This window comes from Podarcis melisellensis (genome assembly GCF_964234715.1).
Source record: "Podarcis melisellensis genome assembly, chromosome: 8".
Classification (NCBI taxonomy): domain Eukaryota; kingdom Metazoa; phylum Chordata; class Lepidosauria; order Squamata; family Lacertidae; genus Podarcis; species Podarcis melisellensis.
The window spans coordinates 64,919,252-64,941,169 of NC_138540.1; the positions used below are offsets into that span (position 1 = coordinate 64,919,252).

The window sequence follows — 21,918 nt, forward strand, 5'->3', positions numbered from 1 at the left end:
AGGATTCAGCGCTCCTGGACCAGTTCTTTCTTTCTTTCTTTCTTTCTTTCTTTCTTTCTTTCTTTCTTTCTTTCTTTCTTTCTTTCTTTCTTTCTTTCTTTCTTCCTTCCTTCCTTCCTTCCTTCCTTCCTTCCTTCCTTCCTTCCTTCCTTCCTTCCTTCCTTCCTTCCTTCCTTCCTTCCTTCCTTCCTTCCCCTTCAAATTGGCGGCGCAATGCTATATGCATGTTTACTCAGAAATAAGGCCCCCCTTGTGTTCGGTGGGGTTTACTTCCGGGCAAGTGAGCATAGGATTTCAGGCTGCATAAAAGTAGGGCAGACAGCAACATGTTCAGGTCTCCAGGCAGTTCCCCTGTGAGGGAAGCTTGTGGCGTTGGGGGCTTTTTAGTTTAGAGAAAAGGCGATTAAGAGGGGACAGGAGAGAGGTGTCATGGCATGGAGAAAGTGGCTGGAGAAAAGTTGTTCTACTTCTCTCAGAACATTATAACTTGTGGCCAAGGAAGAGGAATGTTGGAAGATTGCAGACAGGTGAAAGAAAGTACATATTCTTACAGCACATAGCTAAACCATGGCATTCCCAGATTTCAAAAAATGAAAATTTGGACAGAAAAGTTATTGAGGTTTTGTTGTTGTTTTGCAAAGTTGCTGGGTTTTTGGACGTTTTTGAGCCATTTCTGTGGGAAATCGGCAAAAATGGCACTGCCGACATGGGCTGTCATACATCTGGATTTTCCCGGGCAATTCTTTAACCAATTCCCTCCCAGACACTGCTTGCAACTGCAGTATTCCGGATATGTCTGGGAAATTCCAGATGTATGGCAACGCTACTTCCACAGGAGGCAATGATGGCCCGTAATTTGGATAGCTTCAAAGGTGGCTTAGACAAATTCATGGAGGTAACAGCTACTAGTGGCTACTAGATACACTATGTTTGGAGGCTGTATGCTTCTGAATACCAATGGCTGGAAACAGCAGGAGGGGTGCATGTCCTTGTGCCTAGGCCCTGCTTGTGGGATTCCCACTGGCATCTGGTTGGCCACCGTGAGAACAGGATGCTGGACTAGATGGGCCAGTTGGTGTGATCCAACTGGCTTTTCTTATGATGCCAGCAGCCATGTCCTATTTCAGGATGTTCCATTTCTACCACTACATTTCCCCAATTTGCTTCCCACATGCACACTCACTTCTAAAGGGCTTCCCTCCTTATTTATTTTACTTCTGCAAACTTTGGGGTTCTCCAAAGCTTGCTGATACTTCTCTCTTTTGCATGCGGATGGTGTCATTTTGACTACATTTGCAATGGCACTCACAACTTGAATGTTGAAAATATAGAGACTTCTATGCACACAGTCCCTCCAGCATTATTCAGACAAAAAGTAGGGTCAGTTTGGTGTTTGTTATGTAGACAATTCTCTTGTGTAAGAATGTGTCATAAAAATACTTTAAGGAGTGTCTCATCCCAGACTAGCTTGCCCGCATGTTAAGATAATTAGTTCTATGCAAGGTTGTGTGTTATATTTAATAACAACTGCTGGATTACCCTTGCAAGTACATGAAAAAATTCTGCCAGACCAGGGGGGAAATTGCTATAAAAATGAATAGTCTAATGAAACTGGTAAGATATCAAAGGCCTACTAAAGACTATAGTAAAATTGTAGCATACTGAGAAGCAATAATCTTTGAGCGGGGGGGGGGGGATTCCCACTATGCATTTGGACACCTCTTAAGATATCATAGGGACACAGGTGGCGCTGTGGGTTAAAGCCTCAGCGCCTAGGACTTGCTGATCGAAAGGTTGGCGGTTCGAATCCCTGCTGCGGGGTGCACTCCTGCTTCTCGGTCCCAGCGCCTGCCAACCTAGCAGTTTGAAAGCACCTCCGGGTGCAAGTAGATAAATAGGGACCGCTTACCAGCGGGAAGGTAAACGGCGTTTCCGTGTGCAGCTCTGGCTCGCCAGAGCAGCGATGTCACGCTGGCCACGTGACCCGGAAGTGTCTCCGGACAGCGCTGGCCCCTGGCCTCTTAAGTGAGATGGGCGCACAACCCCAGAGTCTGTCAAGACTGGCCCGTACGGGCAGGGGTACCTTTACCTTTACCTTTAAGATATCATAACCAAATTTTGCACAATGGTTCTGGAGATCAAAGAGCATGTTTTCAATTATATCTGGATACAGCTGGACACCATTTTGAATCAAGGTGGTGTACTGAGATGGCATACTGAATCTTTCAAAACTGCAGACTTTAACCCCCATTTTCAAACCTCCACAGATTTTTTTTGTTTCTTACAATTCTCAAGCAGCATTGGCTGCTATTAACCTATATTAAGAACTTTAATGGAGTGGATATTTGTAAATTTAAATTGCACTAAAAACATATTAAAAATAAACTCATCTGCCACCACCCTGTGCCAAATTGCATCTTCATCAGAACTGAGCTGTTTCAATATATTTGTCTGTCAGCAGCAAAGATCCATTTATAGAGTGTCATCCCCAAGCAGGGTTGCCTAGCACTGACTCTGTTGTCTTTTGAGTGCTACCAGGAATGAGGAACATTTGAGGGCCACCACTTCCTCATCACTGAAATGGATAATGCAACTCTGAGCTCCATATCTAATCCTGTCCAAAACGAATGACATTAAGGTGCTCCTCCTTCCTAATACCCCTGCATCATGTGTACTAACAGCAAGCTCAATCATCTTGAGTGTTGTTCCATATGTAGCCAAAGGCAGTGCTAAGTAGGCTGAAGCCTAGGGCCTCTAAATCTATGAGGCCTCCCCTCTCCCAAAATTGCAAACCCAAGACTTCATGTGAAGGCAGGGCAACTTGGACCCAGCAACCATGAGACTCGGAGCCAGCCAGTGGGGCCCAATATGAACCTCTGGGGTCCAACTTCAAATATTTTTGTGGGGCCCTAGTTCACAGCCAAAGTCTGCAGAATCTTAGAGATATAAATCCTTGTGCTAGGTCATTTTCAAAAGGTCAACAAAGCCCTTCAGAAGTCAGACCTGTAACTGAGTTCTTGTACAAGTTTGTACAGTTCACTTCTGGATTTTTTAAGGAAAATTAGAGAATATTTTGATGAGCTTGAGAAACAAGCAAAAGCCACCTTGCCAAATGTTAACTACAAAACAAGGAGACAGTGAGGAAACGGCAAAGAAATGACAGAAGTGCACCTGATGCCTTAGATGCACTTTCTTCAAGAGATAAGTTTAAGATAAATCCTTTATTTCTATATTAGATGCACTTGAAGCCAATTTAAAAAGAAGTGCTGTGTACAGTGATGTTGCACAATTGTTTTTCCGTCCTTGCTATTATGATAGCATCTAAGCAAGAAATTCAGAGGGGGGTTGAACTGTTGATGGAAGCATACCCAGAAGATGAAACTTATTGATGAACTTTTGCACTTTCACCTATATGTGAGACAAAGCCATAGGCTTACAGCAGAGCACTCTCTGTCTCATACAGACCTTTATCAAATTCAGATGGCCTTTCTTAACGTGGAAGCAATTTTGTGGCTATTTCTTAGCTTTATGGTCACTAACTGCTCGGGGGAGAGGAGTTTTTCAAGACTCAAAAGAATTAAAAATGAATTAAGGGCCACAATGTCTCAAGAGGTTGTCCACACTGAGCATTCTGTACATTGAAAGTGACAAACTTAAACAAATTTTGATGAAGTTTTCTGATGTCCTTTAGAGGAGAAATTGTGAGTTGCAGAATTTTAAATACCCATCAGCATCCTTGGCTTCACTCAATGGCATAGTGGGCCAGTGACGCGTGCCTGACTTCCCTGCAGGTGCATTACTGTTGCTTACAGGGAAGGAGAGAAGTGAAGCAGTTGGGAAGGTAGAGCGAGTTCACTAGGAGGACGACCTAAATGGCTCTGCTGGTGTGTTTGCACTGCACTGACTTCTCCACTTCCTTGCTCCCCAACCCCCAGTGAGCAGCAGCGACTGACTCATCAGGAGATAAGGTAAGATATCTCGGGAGGTAAGGTAAGATATCTCGGGAGGTAAGGTAAGATATCTCGGGCCCACCATGCCATCCGCTGCTGCAGTATTTTGTTGCAGACATCACTTCTGATCACTCCTTGCATTATTGCCACAACAAACGTGGGTCAAAAAGCTAAACTGGAACATTTGTGGTGTAAACTGTTACAGGATTGCAACATGGAGTTTTGGGACATGTGCTGATTGGAAAAGAAGCAGTATGGCCACCCAGAAATTTTTGCAAGCAGAACAAGAATTGAAAGCAGAATTGTGTATAACCACACTGATACCACAACAAACCCAATAGAAAAGGGAGCATTCAGACACTTACACAACAACCTTGCTAAATAAAACACGGTGTAGTTATCAGTATATATGTTGGCTGATGGCAAAATACAATTGTACTTGTAGACTTTGTACAAAACAAGAAGCATGATGGCAAAGCTCAGAACTTAAGTGCTATAGATATGAGACAAAAACCCCAGAATTAGCAGCAGTACATAGAGCTCTCCGGAGAAAGGGACCCATATTGTTGCTGAACGGCTGGAGCCCTCCCACTAGGACAGGCTACAAATAAAACTAAAATCTACTATCAAAGGAGTAGCCCTTTTGCGCATCAGAGACTTTTTTATCCATTTGCTGGAATTCAGAGCACCGAGTTGCTGCTATTATATTCCATTTAGGTTAGCAGAATTCTAGTGTCTTACAGGAAGTTTTGGAGGCCCCCCGTAAATCTATTATAAAGAACACACACACACATCACCAGCTAATGTTAGAGAGCCATGTAGGAAGCAGCAAGCAGAGGAGTTTGTGATTGGTGGACTCCTCCTGCCTCTTTTCCATCTACAGTGTGAAACCTCTTGAGTGTCTTATCTCAGAGAAGGCAGCTCCCCTTGCAAAAAGTTCCATCCATCAGAGCTCTGAGACAGCTTCACCATGAAGGCCATCCTGATCATTGGTATTGTGCTACTGATGAATCTGACTCTGGCTGTTGCCACTGAGGTAAGGAGTGGTCTTATTGGATGTGACGATTGAAATGAGAATCTTCAGTTGCTTCAAAACCCTTATTTCGGGTACTGAAAGAAGGCTGTGATTATGTAGTGGCTGCAGTTTGGGGGAGTGGAGGCGGCATTCATACATAGGAATTGAACATATTTAATACCACCTGTTTCTGAAATGCAAAGCCCAATCCTGTGCATATTTCCTTGGATGTATGTCCTGCGCGGAGTTCAAAAGTGCTTACTCCTGTCCCAAGTGAGTTTACATGGGGAATGCAGACATTGCGTACATTGGATGTAGGAGGCAATTCTAGAGTAGGACCATGGAAATAAAGCTTGGAATTTTTATTTTGCAAAGGCATGCTCCAGCCAGTGTTAAGTACCCTTAGACTCTGCTGGTTTCTGTAGATCGAACTCTGCTAATTTTGGTTTCTCTCAGTTGTTCATTTTCCCAAGCTTAACTTCACTTCTCCACATTTACAATTAAAAAAGAAGTTAATGCAAGTTTGTTAGCATTTTAGTGCACATTTCTCCTAATATATTTTGCCTAACATACCCCTTTTTGCAAAGCGATTTCCCCTAATATAATGCATTTTGGTGAGTTATTTTCAATAGTATACACATTTGTGTAAATGTTGTTACAGCATATGCATATTTGTATACACTACTTGACTGGAGAACTGCATTGCAAAATACAGAGAAGTGTGAATTTCAAGGGGTGGTTGTGTTTTTGTTCGTGTATTGTTTTGGAAAGTGAAAATTAGATAGGTTTGACTCTAAATGTGAACTGGTAGGGATGGGGGAGAAATTAAGTGGTTCAAAATGTCAGAAATTTGTAGTCCAATGTAAACTCCCCCTCCTTTTTGGAGGTGAGTCCTGTGTATTTGTTTGGATTGGACTTTTAACACGGCACATAAACATAAATGTGCAGGTCTCCTTACAAATAACCCCTGGTGAATTCAAAGGGAGATAAGTTTCTTTGATCCTTACAAAAATATGTGTAAAGAAGCAGACATATCTGTGAAGATTACCATCTGATCAAGGGGAAGCTCTCCACCCCATTCCACATAGCCTACTTTTACACCTTTAACGAAAAGCTCGTGTGTAAAAATATGCCTTTGGGGAGATAAAACAGGTGGGGGACTTTGTGGTCCTTCAGAGATTTTCTAGATTACAACACCCATCATCCCTGACCATTGGATATGCTGGTTGGGGCTGATGGGAATTTGAGTCTATCAGCATCTGGTGAGCCACGGCCTCCCCATCTCTGAGACAAAGCATTATCAATCTGTTCTTAATGGCACAAGCACACTGGCCAGTTTAAAATGTCCCGGACATTTTGCCGCTTTCTGCCCGGACACTGCTTCTGACCACAAGGTACATTCAAAGGATTAAACAGCAGTTTTCCACTACTGCCCCTTGTGAGGGCTGATAAACCAAGCTGCTGTTTTTCTGACATTTTAAAAATCTAAACTGGAAAAGTCAATGCTTGTCAAAACCTTCAAACTCACCTCTTGTGGTTTATGGATGATGACCAACTGAGGATTATAAACATGGGCGAGTACCAGATTGCTGCTTTTAAACCACAGCCATTCTGATAGACGCAATTTATCACACACAACACTTTTCTTCTCTTAACTCACATAACCAACTTTCTCCAATTTCCTGCCTAGGAAGCTCCTTAAGAGATCACAAATGGGTCATTAGCAACAAATGTTTGTTTAGAGGTTTCCCCCCTGGAAATAATAAAAATGGGTTAAATGTGTGGGGAACGAGATGCAGGCTAGCTTTTTAAGGACAATCATGGTGCAAAAAACATACATGCATGAAAATAGCAACAGATATCTCAAGGATATCTGCCTGTTCAACTCTAACAGCTATAACTGTTTAAAGTGGTATAAGAGCAATTTAAAAATATGGGGCAAATGTGGCTATTGCCCCCATGGGATGCCTAGGTGCTCCTTGGCTTGCTTTCAGACAGACATGGACACTGTTTTATTTCAGCAAGCTTTTTATACACTGCCATCTTTGTTCCACACCTTTACTACTTTTTTCAGTCTTTAGAAAAAATATTGTAGTTTGTGAAGGGTACTAAGAGTTGGTAGGAGACGCCTATTCCCCTCACAGAACTACAGTTCCCTGAGTGGGTTAACAATCCCTCTTCCCAGGGAACTCTGGGAATTGTAGAGGGAACAACTCTCAGCACTTTTAACAAACCACAGTTCCTTGGATTATTAGGGGGAAGCCATGACTGTTTTAATTTGCATGCTGCTGCTTTAAATATATAGTGGAGTCCCACTGAGTCCAGTGGACTTTATTCCCAGGGTATAACCAGTGCAGACTGGAGCTGATGTGAATTATAGTCCTGATCATCTGGAGGGCACCAGGTTGCAGAAGGCTGATGTACTCGCCAGATCTGATTTCCCTGGTATTGGGGGTGCAGTCTCCTTGCCACCGCTGCAGTTCTCAGAACGTTGCATCACTTTCTGCCTGAGTTTCCTTCTCTGCTAGAATAACAGGAAACAGGTTTCAGGTGCTGGCACTGCCTTGAGCAGGGCCTGTCATTCTTTACTGCTTGCCTGCCAATCTCAAGGCCCAGAACATCAGCTGCTGGGGGCCGGCTGGGGAGAGGCAGTCAGTCAGTTGTAAAACTTCCTGGGAAATAGGTGCCGATTAGATAGCAGTGAAAAATAACCTTTTATGAGGGTGGGAACATTACATATGCAGCAAACTTCTGTGACACCATGCTACTTTGGTATCTTTCTCATTGTGTATCTAAAACAGAAGTAAGGTACCTCAGGACTGAGAACAAAATGAGGCCCTTGGACTTCCTGTGGATTCTACCAAGGCCTCATCCTTTACAGGCCCTGCTCCCCCACTGCCTGAATGTATTCTTGAACTCTGAAAAATGTAATTTTTTTCTCTGGATGAAGGACAGAGAGGGGGGTGTGGGGGTGTAGCCACAAGCTAATGCACATAGGTGGGAAATGTACCTCTGTTGCTTCACCAGCCTTTGTCTCCGGGTCTGTTTTGGGGTGTCTGTCCACATTTTGAAGTACAGTCATACCCTGGAAGTCGAAAGGAATCCGTTCCAGAAGTCCATTCGACTTCCAAAACATTCGGAAACCAAAGCGCGGCTTCTGATTAGCTGCAGGAATCTCCTGCAGCCAAGAGGAAGCCACGGAAGCCCCGTCGGACGTTCGGCTTCAAAAAATAGTTCCCAAACTGGAACAGTCACTTTCGGGTTTGCAGCGTTCGGGAGCCAAAACGTTCAAGAACTAAGCTCTTTGAAAAGCAAGGTACGACTGTACTTGACATAACACTGGTGTCACATCTGAGTTGTTGTTGTTCTTCTAATTATGAAATCTGTTGGTCCCCTTTTTGACCAAGGTAATGCAAAGGGACTTGTAATCTATAAACAAGCTAAAGGTAAAGGTAAAGGGACCCCTGACCATTAGGTCCAGTCATGACCAACTCTGGGGCTGCGGCGCTCATCTAGCTCTATAGGCCTAGGGAGCCGGCGTTTGTCTGCAGACAGCTTCCAGATCATGTGGCCAGCATGACTAAGCCGCTTCTGGTGAACCAGAGCAGGCACGGAAACGCCGTTTACTTTCCCACTGGAGTGGTACCTATTTATCTACTTGCACTTTGATGTGCTTTCGAACTGCTAGGTTGGCAGGAGCAGGGACTGAGAACGGGAGCTCACCCCGTCACGGGGATTCGAACTGCCGACCTTCTGATTGGCAAGTCCTAGGCTCTGTGGTTTAACCCACAGCGCCACCCGCGTCCCTATCTATAAACACATACATTAAAACCAGCACAGAATAGAAACAAGGAAAACGCCCAAAGGCAATCCTGTTTTTAAAAGGCAGGATTGAAACATTTTACCCACTCAAGGAGGCCACAGATAGTTAAGAGCCAAAGGCCTGGGGAAACAGACATGCCTTGGCCTGGCGCCTAAAGTTATGTAATGATGGCGCCCGGCAAGCCTCCCTGGGGAGAACATTCTACAAGTGGGGAGCCTGGTGATGGGTGTAAGAGTCTAACAACATCTGAAGGGCATCAGGTTTCCCATCCCCGACCTAAATAGACCCAATCTGGGAAGACCATTAGGCTGTATCCAAGGAAGTTTTGCGCAGAGTTTTCCCATTGAAAGTAATGTACCCTAACTTAGTCATGTTCAGTCATTTAAATGGGTTAGCATTGGAAACAACCCATTGGCCCAGATTCAGCGTTCTCTGACTGCCAGTGTAAGGGCTGTTGCACTAGCATAATGTCAAAAGCAAAGTTCAAAAGTTTGTGATCCCTTCAATGTGAGTAAACAGCACTTCCTCTATTTGGTCCAGAAAAGAACAAAAGCATGTCAAGATGCATGTGAATGCAGGGAGAGCAGTTTTCTCATGCAAGGCGGAAGAGAGCTTTGTTTGAAGGAAAGGGGTGTAGCTCCGTAGTAGAGCAGCTGCTTTGCATGCAGAAGATCACAAGTTCAGTCCCTGGTATCTTCAGGTAGGGCTGGAAATGTCCCCTGCCTGAAACCCCGGAGAGCTGCTGCTAGGCTGTGTAGACCATACTGAGCAAGATGGATCATTGGGCCTGACTTGGTACAGTATAATGAGTCTTCCTATGTTGGTAAGGTATCAACTGTGTCAACTAACGTAACAAAGTACCCTGCAGACCTTCAGTTTTGTTGAGAACTTCTCTGACCCCGTATCATATACTCTTCTCATTTGCTCTTCAGGACGCAGCAGACACTCCCAAAGTCACGACTCCGGCTTCTACACCAGGCTCCAGAGCCATGTCCCTCAATGGCCCAGCTTGCTTTCTGCTACCACTCCTGATGGTTGTGATTCATCTCCTCCGAGTATACTGAGCCTGGAGAGTCACTCCTATGAGGGTATTCCTTGGAGGGCAAATTCATCTCTTTTCTGCCTTTAAGGAAACCTTCCCTCCACCAATGATCCAGCCAGCACCTATGCTCCAGCTACAACCAACCCACAATTTTGGGCCATGTGGCAATATTCATGGTCCAAAGGCTTTTGGCTTCATCTTCACCACAATGGCTGCTTTATCTGCAGAATGAGAGGCAAACCAGAAGGACTTCTTGAACTTGATCCAGATGTGTGGGCTCATGCTCAGATGGTCTTCGCAGCAGGTGATGCACGCAGGTCTAGAATGCATCTTCACAAAGACATATCGGTTCCCTGAGATAGGTAACCCAAGTGTCACCTACTCATGTGCACTAATTAACAAGAGGCACAAATCCACTGGGATGTTTGCTCGGTCAGGCCCTCCAGGAAGAAACAGGAGTTGTGCATAAGCACTGCAAGGCTCCTGTTTATTTCTGTCAGGAGAATGTCCTGAGGCATTGTGGCTCAGATCTGCCTCCTAGTCTGCCACCTTCAAGGGCATCCTAAATCTGTCATCCAAAGTCCCAGAAGATGACCACCCACCTCTTGTTTCTATAAGCCTTTCAGTTAATGTCATGCTATCCTGTGTGAAGCATCCCACCCACCCACCCAACTTAAGGAATCATTTGAGGTCGCTTCCTGGTCTTCAGGAGGTCGCCTCTTGATTCGCAGCAAATTCAAGTGTGGAATGTCAACCTTTTGAAGTGGCAAACCTCAAGAAGTTGGCTGAAGATGGTCCAAGAAGATAAACCATGCAAGATAAAAAGTAGTGTTTGCAAATGTTCTGCCTTTGTTTTCTGTATCCCCCCACGCAGGGTGGGTCAATGAATGAAATAAAAGCTTCTTGGCTGGAAAGCCTGCCTTTGTTGTAGTCTAGAGTGTTCCTGTGCAGGGCTGTAGCCAGCCAGCCACGTCCCATTATAGAATATCCCATTCCATTCCCTTTTCATTCTGGTTTTCCTCCCCATTCCTATCACTAAAAAAGCGGCGAGTCAGCATTTCTTGCTCACTGAGTGAGTATGCTCAGTCCTTACTGAGGTGTTTAAGGTCTGCTCTCCACCCCACACTTTTAGCCCCCCCACACCTTTTGTGCTTATAAAAACACTGCTTCTGCTCTCTGCCCAAGTATGTTTGCTGACTCCTTCCTCTTGTAGTGGGAAACATGGGATCTACTATTAAAAATGAGGTCACTGTTATTATTCATTAGAAGCCTCATACCTGGCATTGCTCAGGAATTCTAAGAAACCAAAAAAGTCAATGCTGGTTTGAAATCAGTGATTAAAATCAATGCAGTTTAAAAAGGCTCGGTCCACCATCTTGATTAAAAACACGGCGACCAATTATATCCAATTATAGACAAAAACCTGCTCCTTGACCTCAGAGTGCCAATGAGCAAAATTTGGTTACGATATCTTAAGAGGCGTCCACATGCATAGGCAAGTAATTTTCCAAAATTAATAGTGGACTATATTATAGAGGGGGGATGCAGGTGGCGCTGTGGGTTAAACCACAGAGCCTAGGACTTGCCGATCAGAAGGTTGGTGGTTCAAATCCCCGCGACGGGTTGAGTTCCCGTTGCTCGGTCCCTGCTCCTGCCAACCTAGCAGTTTGAAAGCACGTCAAAGTGCAAGTAGATAAATAGGTACCGCTCCAGCAGGAAAGTAAACGGCGTTTCTGTGTGCTGCTCTGGTTCACCAGAAGCGGTTTAATCATACTGGCCACGTGACCCCGAAGCTGTATGCCAGCTCCCTCGGCCAATAAAGCGAGATGAGCGCCGCAACCCCAGAGTCGGTCACGACTGGACGTAACGGTCAGGGGCTCCTTTACCTTTATATTATATAGGAATGACTTCTCCGGCATACATTTGTCTAATTCCTGTTGAAAGCTATATTTTAAAGTGCCCTTTTGGTGCCAAAGGAGGCTTCCCAATGCAAATAGCAGTTGTGTGTGTGCATGCACATGAACACTATTTTCCTCAGGACAAGACTATCACTAGCCATGATGGCTACTCACTGGAAGCAAAGATGTTTCTGAATGCCAGTTGCAGGAAGCCACAGGAGAGAGCACTATTGTACTTGGATTCTACTTGCAGGTTTCCCACAGGCATCTGGTTGACTACTGTGAGAACAGGATTCTGGACTGCATGGGCCATTGGCCTCACTCAGCTGGCTCTTCTTACATTCTCGTATGTGAGAGGGATTGTTTTTTTCTGACCTTCAGCCGTAGCTTGGCTTACAAGGTATCAGTAGGCAATCAACGCCATGCCATGAAAAACAAAAACAGAACTGATTTCCGCAGATCAGGTTGAAGCAGAACAAATAGGTTCCCAAATGGCAGTGGCCGAGGGGTTTTACTTTGGGGTGGGGCTCAGAGTAGCTGGCTCCTGTTCAACAGAGGCTTAATATACAAATTACAAATGCTAAAAGTTGAAGCTTTTTTTTAAAAATGTCATTGGCAAACGAAGCTTAATATGATAACCTGCTAGATGGTGCAGATTAAATTGCTGTTTCAAGAGATTGGTTCAAAAGTTCACATCCCTAGTCACAAAAAGCAGGCCAGGTCTTTTGGCTGATGGTAGTTGTCGTCCAAAACATCGGTAGAGCATCATGCTAGCTGATGTAGTGTATTAGGGCTATGAGGCCTGGGCATTAGGGTTCCCTTTTAGCATCTGCTGTCTCAAATTAATGTTTCTGCCCCTTTGAGCAAAATGCTACAACAGTAATTTTGCATTTAGCCGAAAAACTGTAAAAGGGCATCCCCCCCCCAGGTAAAGCTAACAATTGCTTTGTTACACCTGAACAAAATCTTTTATTTTTCTGCTTAAAACAGGATACTCATATATCCACCCACCTTGCTTAGACACCAATGTTTCATTTCCCTTCTAAACATGTGAAAGCCACAGTCTGCAGTCTTAGATCGCATGCAGATAAGTGTGGGTTTCCTGTTGTAACCGAGGTAAGTCAACATCTTTCTGAACAGGTTCGCATCTTTGTTTCAGAAAGTGCAAATCTGATAAGTGCAAATCCTTGAATGCGGACCAAATCAAATATCTTGTCCAAAGATACCTGTGACACTTCCAGGCAAAGCTTTGCATGAAAGCTATGCTGCGGGGAAACCAGTTTCCCTATTAGCAGTCAAGGTGACACAAGACCCTCTTTCACATTCTCTTTAGCAAACTAACTTCTGGGCTATGCCACTCATCAGGAAACATGCTCTTCATTGGCTGAGTTCCCTTCCTGGGAGGGACAACACAGTCCAGGAGGGAGAAAGGTTCTATTCCACATCCCAAACTGTTCCTAATGATATAGGAGATTTGACCTTCCCAAGGCACTGGAAGCACATCAATATTTCATATGTTCTGCACTTGACCCCTGTTGGGCATAGCAGGCTCTGGGGGCCAGTCACACTTAGTTGTGGCTCAAGTTCAGACCTGACCGTCTGCCAAAGAGGCCACACCCCCTACATTCTGGGCTTTCTTCCCCTGCCTGAGTAGTGGGAAGGGACTTCCTCCTTTGCCCTCCTTTCTTGACTGGGAACTGAAGCAACGGCTGAAACCCATGGAGAAGCCCCACCCAGAAATAACCACATGCAGAAATATTCCAAAGAAAGCTAAATGAATCAATGGCCCTTGCCAGCATCCAGGAAAATGGGCTGGCTTCACACATAAAAACAAATCTTCCAGGAAGGACAATTTGTTATGCCAAGCCCCTGCTATTTCCACTATGCCCTCCAGCTGCACATTGGTTAAATAATTGATCTTGTTAAACTCCTAATGCACAACTGCATCATACTTTTAGCAACTGCCTGTTAAAAGATTTAGTGTGTGCCACAAACGAATCCCATAAAGAGGGGAGGAAGATGCATGCATGTATTTTCAGAATGTGTACATCCATGCAAGGAACCACTGCTAGCTCTGATTCTGCTGAGTTTTGTGGGGTGGACATATAGTGAAAAGTGTAAGCACCTTTATTTGATATCTACATGCAAAATGGCTTCCTGACAAAAACCTGCTCCTTCACACAAAAAGACTGAGGACGAACTCATGTCCTATGCGCTGTTGAAGCAAACAGAACCCTCTAGTGGTGGAAATGAGAAATAGCAGCAACAATTCCTCACTGCAAATACAGTGGTAACTCGGGTTAAGTACTTAATTTGTTCCAGAGGTCCGTACTTAACCTGAAACTGTTCTTAACCTGAAGCACCACTTTAGCTAATGGGGCCTCCTGCTGCTGCCGTGCCGTTGGAGCACGATTTCTGTTCTCATCCTGAAGCAAAGTTCTTAACCTGAAGCACTATTTCTGGGTTAGCGGAGTCTGTAACCTGAAGCGTATGTAACCCAAGGTAACACTGTAGATGTCTTTCCCATAGCCCCCAAAGCTGGGGCTATGAAAAGTGAGGCAAGGGTTCTGAGAACCAGCACATGGAAGAAGCTAGTCCTAGTTTAACAACCATCAACGCAACATGTGTCAGTGATGAATAAATATGGGGGTTTGCCTAATAGTGAGTCAGACTACTGATTCATGTAGCTCTGGGTACGGAAGCAGATCCCAAAGGACTCAAGCGTGGATTCCTTTAGGAGCAGAATTTACGAGTGCAGAAGAAGCTCACACATCAAGGACTACTTCTCCCCATACGAACCGACTTGGACCTTGTGATCCTCATCTGAGGCTCTTCATCATGTGCCTCCTCCGAGAGGAAACAAAAGAACAGGCCTTTTCTGCAGTGGCTCCCCACTTATGGGGTGCTCTCCCCAGGGAGGCTCACCTGGTGCCTTCATTACATATCTTTATGTGCCAGGCAAAAGCATTCCTCTTCTCCCAGGCCTTTGACTAATTAAACAATTTATGGCCTTTTAAATTGTGTGAGGGTTATTGTTTTTGTTTGTTGCTGTGTTATGTATTTTGTGTTTTTATATTGTAAATCACCATGTAAACCTCTGGTGAGTTGTGATGGGACGATGAGCTGCTTGTGCATAAAATGCAAGTCCCTCAGAGTTTGATCAGGTTTTCAAACCTCTGCCTGTGACGGAGCCCCTCCAGCATGGCTGCGTCAATCACTAGTAGAATCCGAAAGTGGCTGCTTTCGGAAACGTTTCCAACATAAAAGCTCCTTAACGGAAACACGTCGTCTGGCCTCTCGGCGTGACAGTTTCCGTCGAGGTGTGGGTGTCCCTATAGGAGGTCCTGAGACCTCCCCACTGGTTTCGCTTGAAGCGTCTCTGAGCCATCCCTCCGACTCACTTTCCCTTGGAGTTCTTGCTCGCCCTCTACTGGTTCCCTCTTCCGCTGCTACTGCTCTCTCAACCTCAGGGAGCCTTTGCACCTGCAGCGCTTTAGATGTCAGTTCCCTGACATCCACCTCCCCTCCAGGGCCCCCTTCACCCCCTCCCGTCTCCTCTCCTACTGGCGGTGAGGAGGTAAAACCCCTGAAAGAACCTCCCTCATCTTCCGACGTCGCGAACACTTCCTTCCACTTGTTGCTGTTCCTACTCTCTAGGTACTCTTCGTCATCAGAGTCCACTCCATCTTCCAACTCCGACTCCGCGAACCCTTCCATTTCCTCTTCCTCATCGGTGGTGCCGAAATACTCCCTCCTAAACCTTGCTATAGGCTGAGGTTTCCTCGGGAACCTTTGGTGGAACGTTTCTGTTAAAACCTCGTCATTGACTTCCTCTGCACTTACCCAGGTGTTTTCTGACTCCGGTTCCCCTTCCCACGCCACCAAATACTCCACCTGATTACCCTTCCACCTGGAATCGAGGATTTCCGCTACATGGTTGCGGCGTTCCCTCTCTTCCAAGGCTGGTCCCCTGACGTGCTCCCCTTCACGTCCCCCCCTGTATGGTGACAGTAACGACCTGTGGAACACTGGGTGCAATTTCATGTGGTTGGGTAATCGGAGTTTGAAAGCTACCGGGTTGACCTGCTGAATCACCTCAAAGGGTCCCAATCTTCTGGGCCTCAGTTTCTTACAACCCCCTTTGAACGGCAACCCTTGGGTTGACAACCACACTTGATCCCCCACCCTTATGGTTTCACCTTCCCTTCTGTTCTTGTCTGCCTGCTTCTTATATTGTGCCTTGGCCCTTTCTAAGTTGAGCTGGAGCTGCTGATGGATGGCTTCCATCTCTTCTACAAAATGTTCAGCCGCTGGAACGCTCCATCTCTCCCCTCCTTCCCCTGGAAATGCCCTGGGGTGACACCCGTAATTAGCCAAAAAGGGACTCATCCCTGTGGACACATTCTCCGCATTATTGTAGGCAAATTCTGCCAACGCCAACTTTTCGACCCAATCGTTCTCTCTGTCATTGACATAACACCTAAGATATTGTTGAAGAATGCCATTTGCCCTTTCCGCCTGCCCGTTGGTTTCAGGGTGCCGGGCAGTTGAAAAATTAACTTCCACGTGTAGCAAGCTCATGAGCTTCCTCCAGAACCTGGAAGTAAATTGTTTGCCTCGATCTGAGATCACCCTCGAGGGAGCCCCGTGCAACCTAAAGATATGTTCCACAAACAACTTCGCCGTTTCTTCCGCTGTGACTGCATGTGAGCATGCTACAAAATGGCACATCTTAGTTAACAGGTCTACTACTACCATGATGGCTGTTTTCCCCTTGGACCTTGGCAGATCCGTCATAAAATCTATTGATATCGCTTCCCAAGGCCGTTCTGGTGTGGGTAAAGGTTCTAATAACCCTGCCGGCGCCCTTCTTTCCCCTTTGGCTCGCTGACATTGGTCACACCCTCTTACATACTCCCTTACATCTTCCCTCACCTTAGGCCACCAAAATTCCCTGGTAACCAACCACATGGTTTTGTGTTGCCCAAAATGTCCCGCCGTGGGGCTATCATGCAACTGCTTGAGTACTCTCCCCCTCAATTCACCTTCGGGTATATACAGTGCCCCTTTGTAATACAATGCCCCATTTCTTTCCTCAAAACCTCCGGGGCTCTCGCCCTCCCCCCTGAGACCTCTGAGCTTATCCTGGGCATATTCATCATTTTCCGTTTCCTCCACCAGTTCCCGTTGCCCCACCAGCGCCGCCCCACACACCCAGCGGTCCTCCGGGATGACATGTCTCTCTTCGATCACCTCCTCCCCTTCCCAATATTCTGGTTTGCGTGAGAGCGCATCCGCCCTGACGTTTTCTGGGCCTGGCACATAACAAATCTCAAAGTTAAATTTGGAGAATTCCTGTGCCCATCTCACTTGTCGTTGGTTGAGCACTCGAGCTGTTCTCCAATACTCTAAATTTTTGTGGTCGGTGCACACTTGCACCTTGTGTTGTGCCCCAATTAATAAATGTATCCACCTCCGGAATGCTTCGTGAATGGCAAGTAGTTCCCTGTCATACACCGTGTAATTCCTCTCGGACTTATTCAGTTTCCGCGAGAAGAATGCACACGGTCTCCACTCCGACGCACTCCTCCCCGGTTGAAGAAGGACCGCCCCTATAGCCCGGTCGGATGCATCTGTTTCCACTCTCATGGGTTTTTGTAAATCCACATGCAGAAGTTGTTCTTCCGAGGCGAAAGCCCTTTTCAGTTCTTCAAAGGCTCGATCCGCCTCCACCGTCCAAACAAATTTCTTCTTGCTGCTGAGGCAGTCGGTGATGGGCGCCGTCAAGTGGGCAAAGTTCTTGATGAACTTCCGATAAAAGTTCCCAAACCCCAAGAATCTTTGCACGTCCTTCTTGGTCTTCGGTGTCTTCCATTCCAGTACCGCTTGAACCTTGCCTGGATCCATGGCCAATCCCTTGTCTGACAAGCGGTACCCCAGGAATTCCACCTCCTTGGTATGAAACTGGCACTTCTCCAGTTTCACCCACAGCTGGTTGGCTTGCAGCCTGCCCAACACTTCTCGAACGTCCCTCACATGCTGTTCCTCATCTTCCGAATACACCAACACGTCGTCTAAAAAGGCCACACAGTTCTTGTAGAGCAAAGGTCCCAGAACGTGGTTTATAAAAGCTTGAAAACAGGCGGAGCCCCCTTGTAGACCGAAGGGCATAACGAGGTATTCAAAGGCTCCCAAAGGGGTAAACATGGTGGTCTTCCATTCATCTCCCTTCCTTATGCGTATCAGATTGTACGCCCCCCGCAGGTCCAGTTTTGTAAAAATCTTTCCCTTCCTTACTCTGGTCAAAATGTCGTCAATTCGGGGCATAGGGAAAGCCAGGGGCTCCGACACTGCATTGAGGGCCCTGAAGTCACACACCAGTCTCGGTTTGTCTGTGTTCTTTTTGTCCACAAAAAACACTGGGCTGCCCCCCACCGCTCGGGACTCTCTGATGAAACCTCGCTTCAAGTTTTTGTCAATGAACTCCCTCAGCTCCTGCATCTCCCTGTCTGACATGGCGTACAGCTTGCCTACTGGGAGTTGGGCCCCTGGGAGTAGGTTGATTTGACAGTCAAAGGGTCTATGCGGTGGCAGTTTGTCTGCTTCCCTTTCGCTGAATACGTTGCTCAGATCTGCGTATTGCGGGGGCACCTTCCCTTTGCCCATCACTTCCATCCCCGCTAGGGTGACTCTGTCTCCTCCCGAGACCTTCCCCTCCTTGCAGTGTTCTAGGCAATGCGCTGACCCAAAGGAGACCACCCTCTGATGCCAGCCCACTAGCGGATCGTGTAGCGCCAGCCAGCTCATCCCCAAAATGATGGGCGCTCCTCCCAGGATGGCCACATTAAACGCTATCTGTTCGGTGTGCCTTGCCACTCTCATTATCATCGGGACAGTCTGTTGGCTAACTTCTCCCCCCAACAGCTCTCTGCCGTCAATCGTAGTCACCTGCAAGGGGTTACTTAAAGGGATGGTCTGTATCTGGTGCTCAGCTGCAAACTCCTTACTCATGAAATTACAGGAGCTGCCTGAATCCAAAAGCGCCTTGACCTTTAGTGGGTGTCCGTTTGGCAGTTCTAGTAACACCTCTATCACTAAAGCAGGTCTGGGAGGTTCCGGCATGGGCACTTTCATTGCTCTTTGGCCTGGCTGCTGTGCCCCGACGGTGGCAGCCAGGCGTTGGCTTTTACTTGCTCCTTGCTTTCCTCTTCCTTTCCCCCAACAGCTCCTGCCATCCCTTGCCATTCCTTTCTTTGTGGGCAGACTCTGGCAAAGTGCCCTGGCTGTTGGCAGAGATAACATCTCTTGGCGCTCTTTCCCTCCTTCTTCCGCCCTTCACTGGGATTTGAAACTGCGCGCGCCCGCGCTGTTCCAACTTCCATCGGCTCTGCCGGCGGGAAAGATGGCTCTGGAATGTCTGGAATGCGGAACTCCCTCCAACGGTCTCCTTTCCCTTCCCGCCTTTCCAAAGCCCTCGCCTCCTGGCGCGCTCCTATGGCCAGCGCAGATTTGGTTAATTGGTCCATAGACTCCGCCCTGGGCCCCCGGGAAAGCTCATCTTTGACGGTTGAAGAAAGCCCCTCTTCGAAAAGCATTTGGATGGGCTCCGCCGATAGGTCCCACCCCAATTTATGAATCAGCATAGTAAATTCAGTCCAGTACTCACGGACAGATCTGCTTCCTTGCTGGCAAGCCATTAACTGCCTTCGCACCACCCCCTGCTCAATATCGCTGGAAAACATCAGGTCCATGGCACGAAAAAACTTCCTCGTGTCCTTTAAGATCTCATTATTCGCTGCCATCAGGGGTCTAACCCAATCTTTCGCCCCGGATTCGAGATGGCCAATCACATACGCCACTCGCGATTCCTCGTCGGGGAAGTCATCAAACTGCAAGTTTAGAGCGTATTGCATCTCTGTTCTAAAGGCATGATAGTTCCTGGGATCCCCCCCGAATTTCTGCACCAATCCTGGTACCTTTCTGGCGAGCGGGGTGGTTTTCTCCTTTCCCTTTTCTGCATCCTGAGCCCTCCTCTCCTCAAGCCTCGTCGTTTGCAGCGCCAACTGGATCTCCAACGCTCTGTACCTTTCTTCCAGGCTTGGACCCCCTCCAGCTGCTCCTGCACCCCCGGTTCCGGCTGGGTTGCTCATGATGCTTCTCTCTGCACAAGCTGGCTTTCGGTGACTTTCGGATTGCTGTGATGGGACGATGAGCTGCTTGTGCGTAAAATGCAAGTCCCTCAGAGTTTGATCAGGTTTTCAAACCTCTGCCTGTGACGGAGCCCCTCCAGCATGGCTGCGTCAATCACTAGTAGAATCCGAAAGTGGCTGCTTTCGGAAACGTTTCCAACATAAAAGCTCCTTAACGGAAACACGTCGTCTGGCCTCTCGGCGTGACAGTTTCCGTCGAGGTGTGGGTGTCCCTATAGGAGGTCCTGAGACCTCCCCACTGGTTTCGCTTGAAGCGTCTCTGAGCCATCCCTCCGACTCACTTTCCCTTGGAGTTCTTGCTCGCCCTCTACTGGTTCCCTCTTCCGCTGCTACTGCTCTCTCAACCTCAGGGAGCCTTTGCACCTGCGGCGCTTTAGATGTCAGTTCCCTGACATGAGTGGTACAGAAAATTAATAAATAATAATAATAATAATAATAATTAACCAGCACTGCAGAGAAGCTTGAGAATAGCATAGGTTGAGGTTGATCTCTGACAAACTATAGCAGGAGTGTTTACCCTGTAGCTCTCCAGATGCTGTTGCTTCTAACTCCCATCAGCCCCAGTGAACATGATCAGTTGTGAGGGGTGGTGGGAACTGTAATACAACAATATATGGAAGGCCACAGGCCAGCCATTCCTGCACTGTGCCAGCAGCAGCAGCAGCAGCAGCATAATTAATATCCTTCCTTTTTCACAGACTGGGACTCATGGCAGCTTAGAAAAATTAAAACAACACAGATAAAATTAGGAGCAGTGTCCAGGCTGAAATTGCTTTTAAAAAGCTTCTTTTTTTGAGAGATTTTGCCCAAAAAGCTCAACAACTTTGGCAAAAAAAAAGGTTAAAAGTAATTAAACTATAATAGAATTAAAACAATATAAAAACAATTCTATTAAAACACAGATAGTGAAAACAGCATAGCTTTGTAGACTTGCAAGAACCTAATGTTCACCAGTTCCTTATAATATGGGCTTTGCAGCCACATTTGTGTGATACTATTCCTGCTTTTCTATTGTTTATGATCCCAGCTGGCGAATTGTTGTTGTTGTTACAGGCATTTCTCTCCACCACCCAAAACACTTGTGGGCAAGATCCCTTACATGTTATGCCTGTGGTTGTAGCCAGTGTCCCCATGAACATGTCCTAGTGGCAAATAACAGAGTCAGCCCACCAGCCAGAGAGATGGATTTATAAAAGGCATTGTATCATACACAGGTATATAAATAGAGTTTACAAGGTAGCCCATCCCCTTAGGAAGAAGAGCACAGGGGACAGGGAATGGGCTGCATGCAAGGACAAAAGGCTCATTCATGCTGTATGTGTGTGTTTGTTTTAGATATTCATATATAAGCCTAAACCAGCAGGGCTGGGGACACCTGTGAGGCGTTGGCAGCTTGCTTTCCTGTGCTCATACAGGTGAACTGCTTGACCTTGTCCATTCATGAATGATCCGCGTATCAGAACTCGCCAATAATCTCCATCTTGCTAGGCTCAGCTCCAAGGTGTTGGAAAAGAACCGGCTTTTGCCTCCTTCCCTCTACAGAGTCCCTTGAGGAGACCAATCTCTGTGCTTCGCAGAAACATTTCCCTCTTTCTGGGCTGCAATCTGTGGGGAAAGGATTGCATCTACTAACCAAATGCAGCACCCAGTCACTTATCCATTTCAGTAGCTAATCCCCAAAGATGCAGCTTGGTCACAAAAGGACAAACGTCTGTGACTTGCAGGCTGAATTCAAGTTCTGCACGTGGCATGGCTCTCCAATTCCTGCTTTCTTCAAAGCACCCGGACGTCCCAGATCTGTGTAGGCCTTTCCTCCGAAGAATCCCAGAGGATGGCATGGTCCCGGTCATAGGTTCGGCCTCCTACATGGAGAAAAGGGAGAAGAAAATGGGCACAACTCCTCAAAAAGGCATTTCAGCCAATCAATGTTGTTTGTACACTGCCCTAAGAAGGATTTGTATCCTGAAAAGCAGGATATGA

General features: G+C 46.5%; 1 protein-coding gene and 1 long non-coding RNA gene across 3 annotated transcripts in view; one reads left to right on the forward strand and one right to left on the reverse strand.

The window, feature by feature from the left end:
- Positions 1 to 7: 7 nt before the first annotated feature.
- LOC309375660 lies at positions 8 to 10,744 on the forward strand. 2 transcript variants are annotated; one of them, XR_014170977.1, is made up of 3 exons: positions 8 to 22; positions 4,156 to 4,986; positions 9,721 to 10,744. It is a non-coding gene; the product is annotated as an uncharacterized lncRNA (long non-coding RNA). The 2 variants fall into 2 exon arrangements; XR_014170978.1 differs by lacking the exon at positions 8 to 22 and adding an exon at positions 513 to 527 and having other exon boundaries at positions 4,834 to 4,986.
- A 10,368-nt stretch (positions 10,745 to 21,112) lies between these two features.
- Positions 21,113 to 21,918, reverse strand: part of CRYBG2 (crystallin beta-gamma domain containing 2) — a 61,153-nt gene continuing 60,347 nt past the window's right edge. Inside the window, exon 22 of the mRNA XM_081920473.1 lies at positions 21,113 to 21,800. Within this exon, the coding sequence (XP_081776599.1) occupies positions 21,712 to 21,800 (89 nt within the window). The 3' untranslated portion in view covers positions 21,113 to 21,711. The remainder of the gene's footprint in view (positions 21,801 to 21,918) is intronic.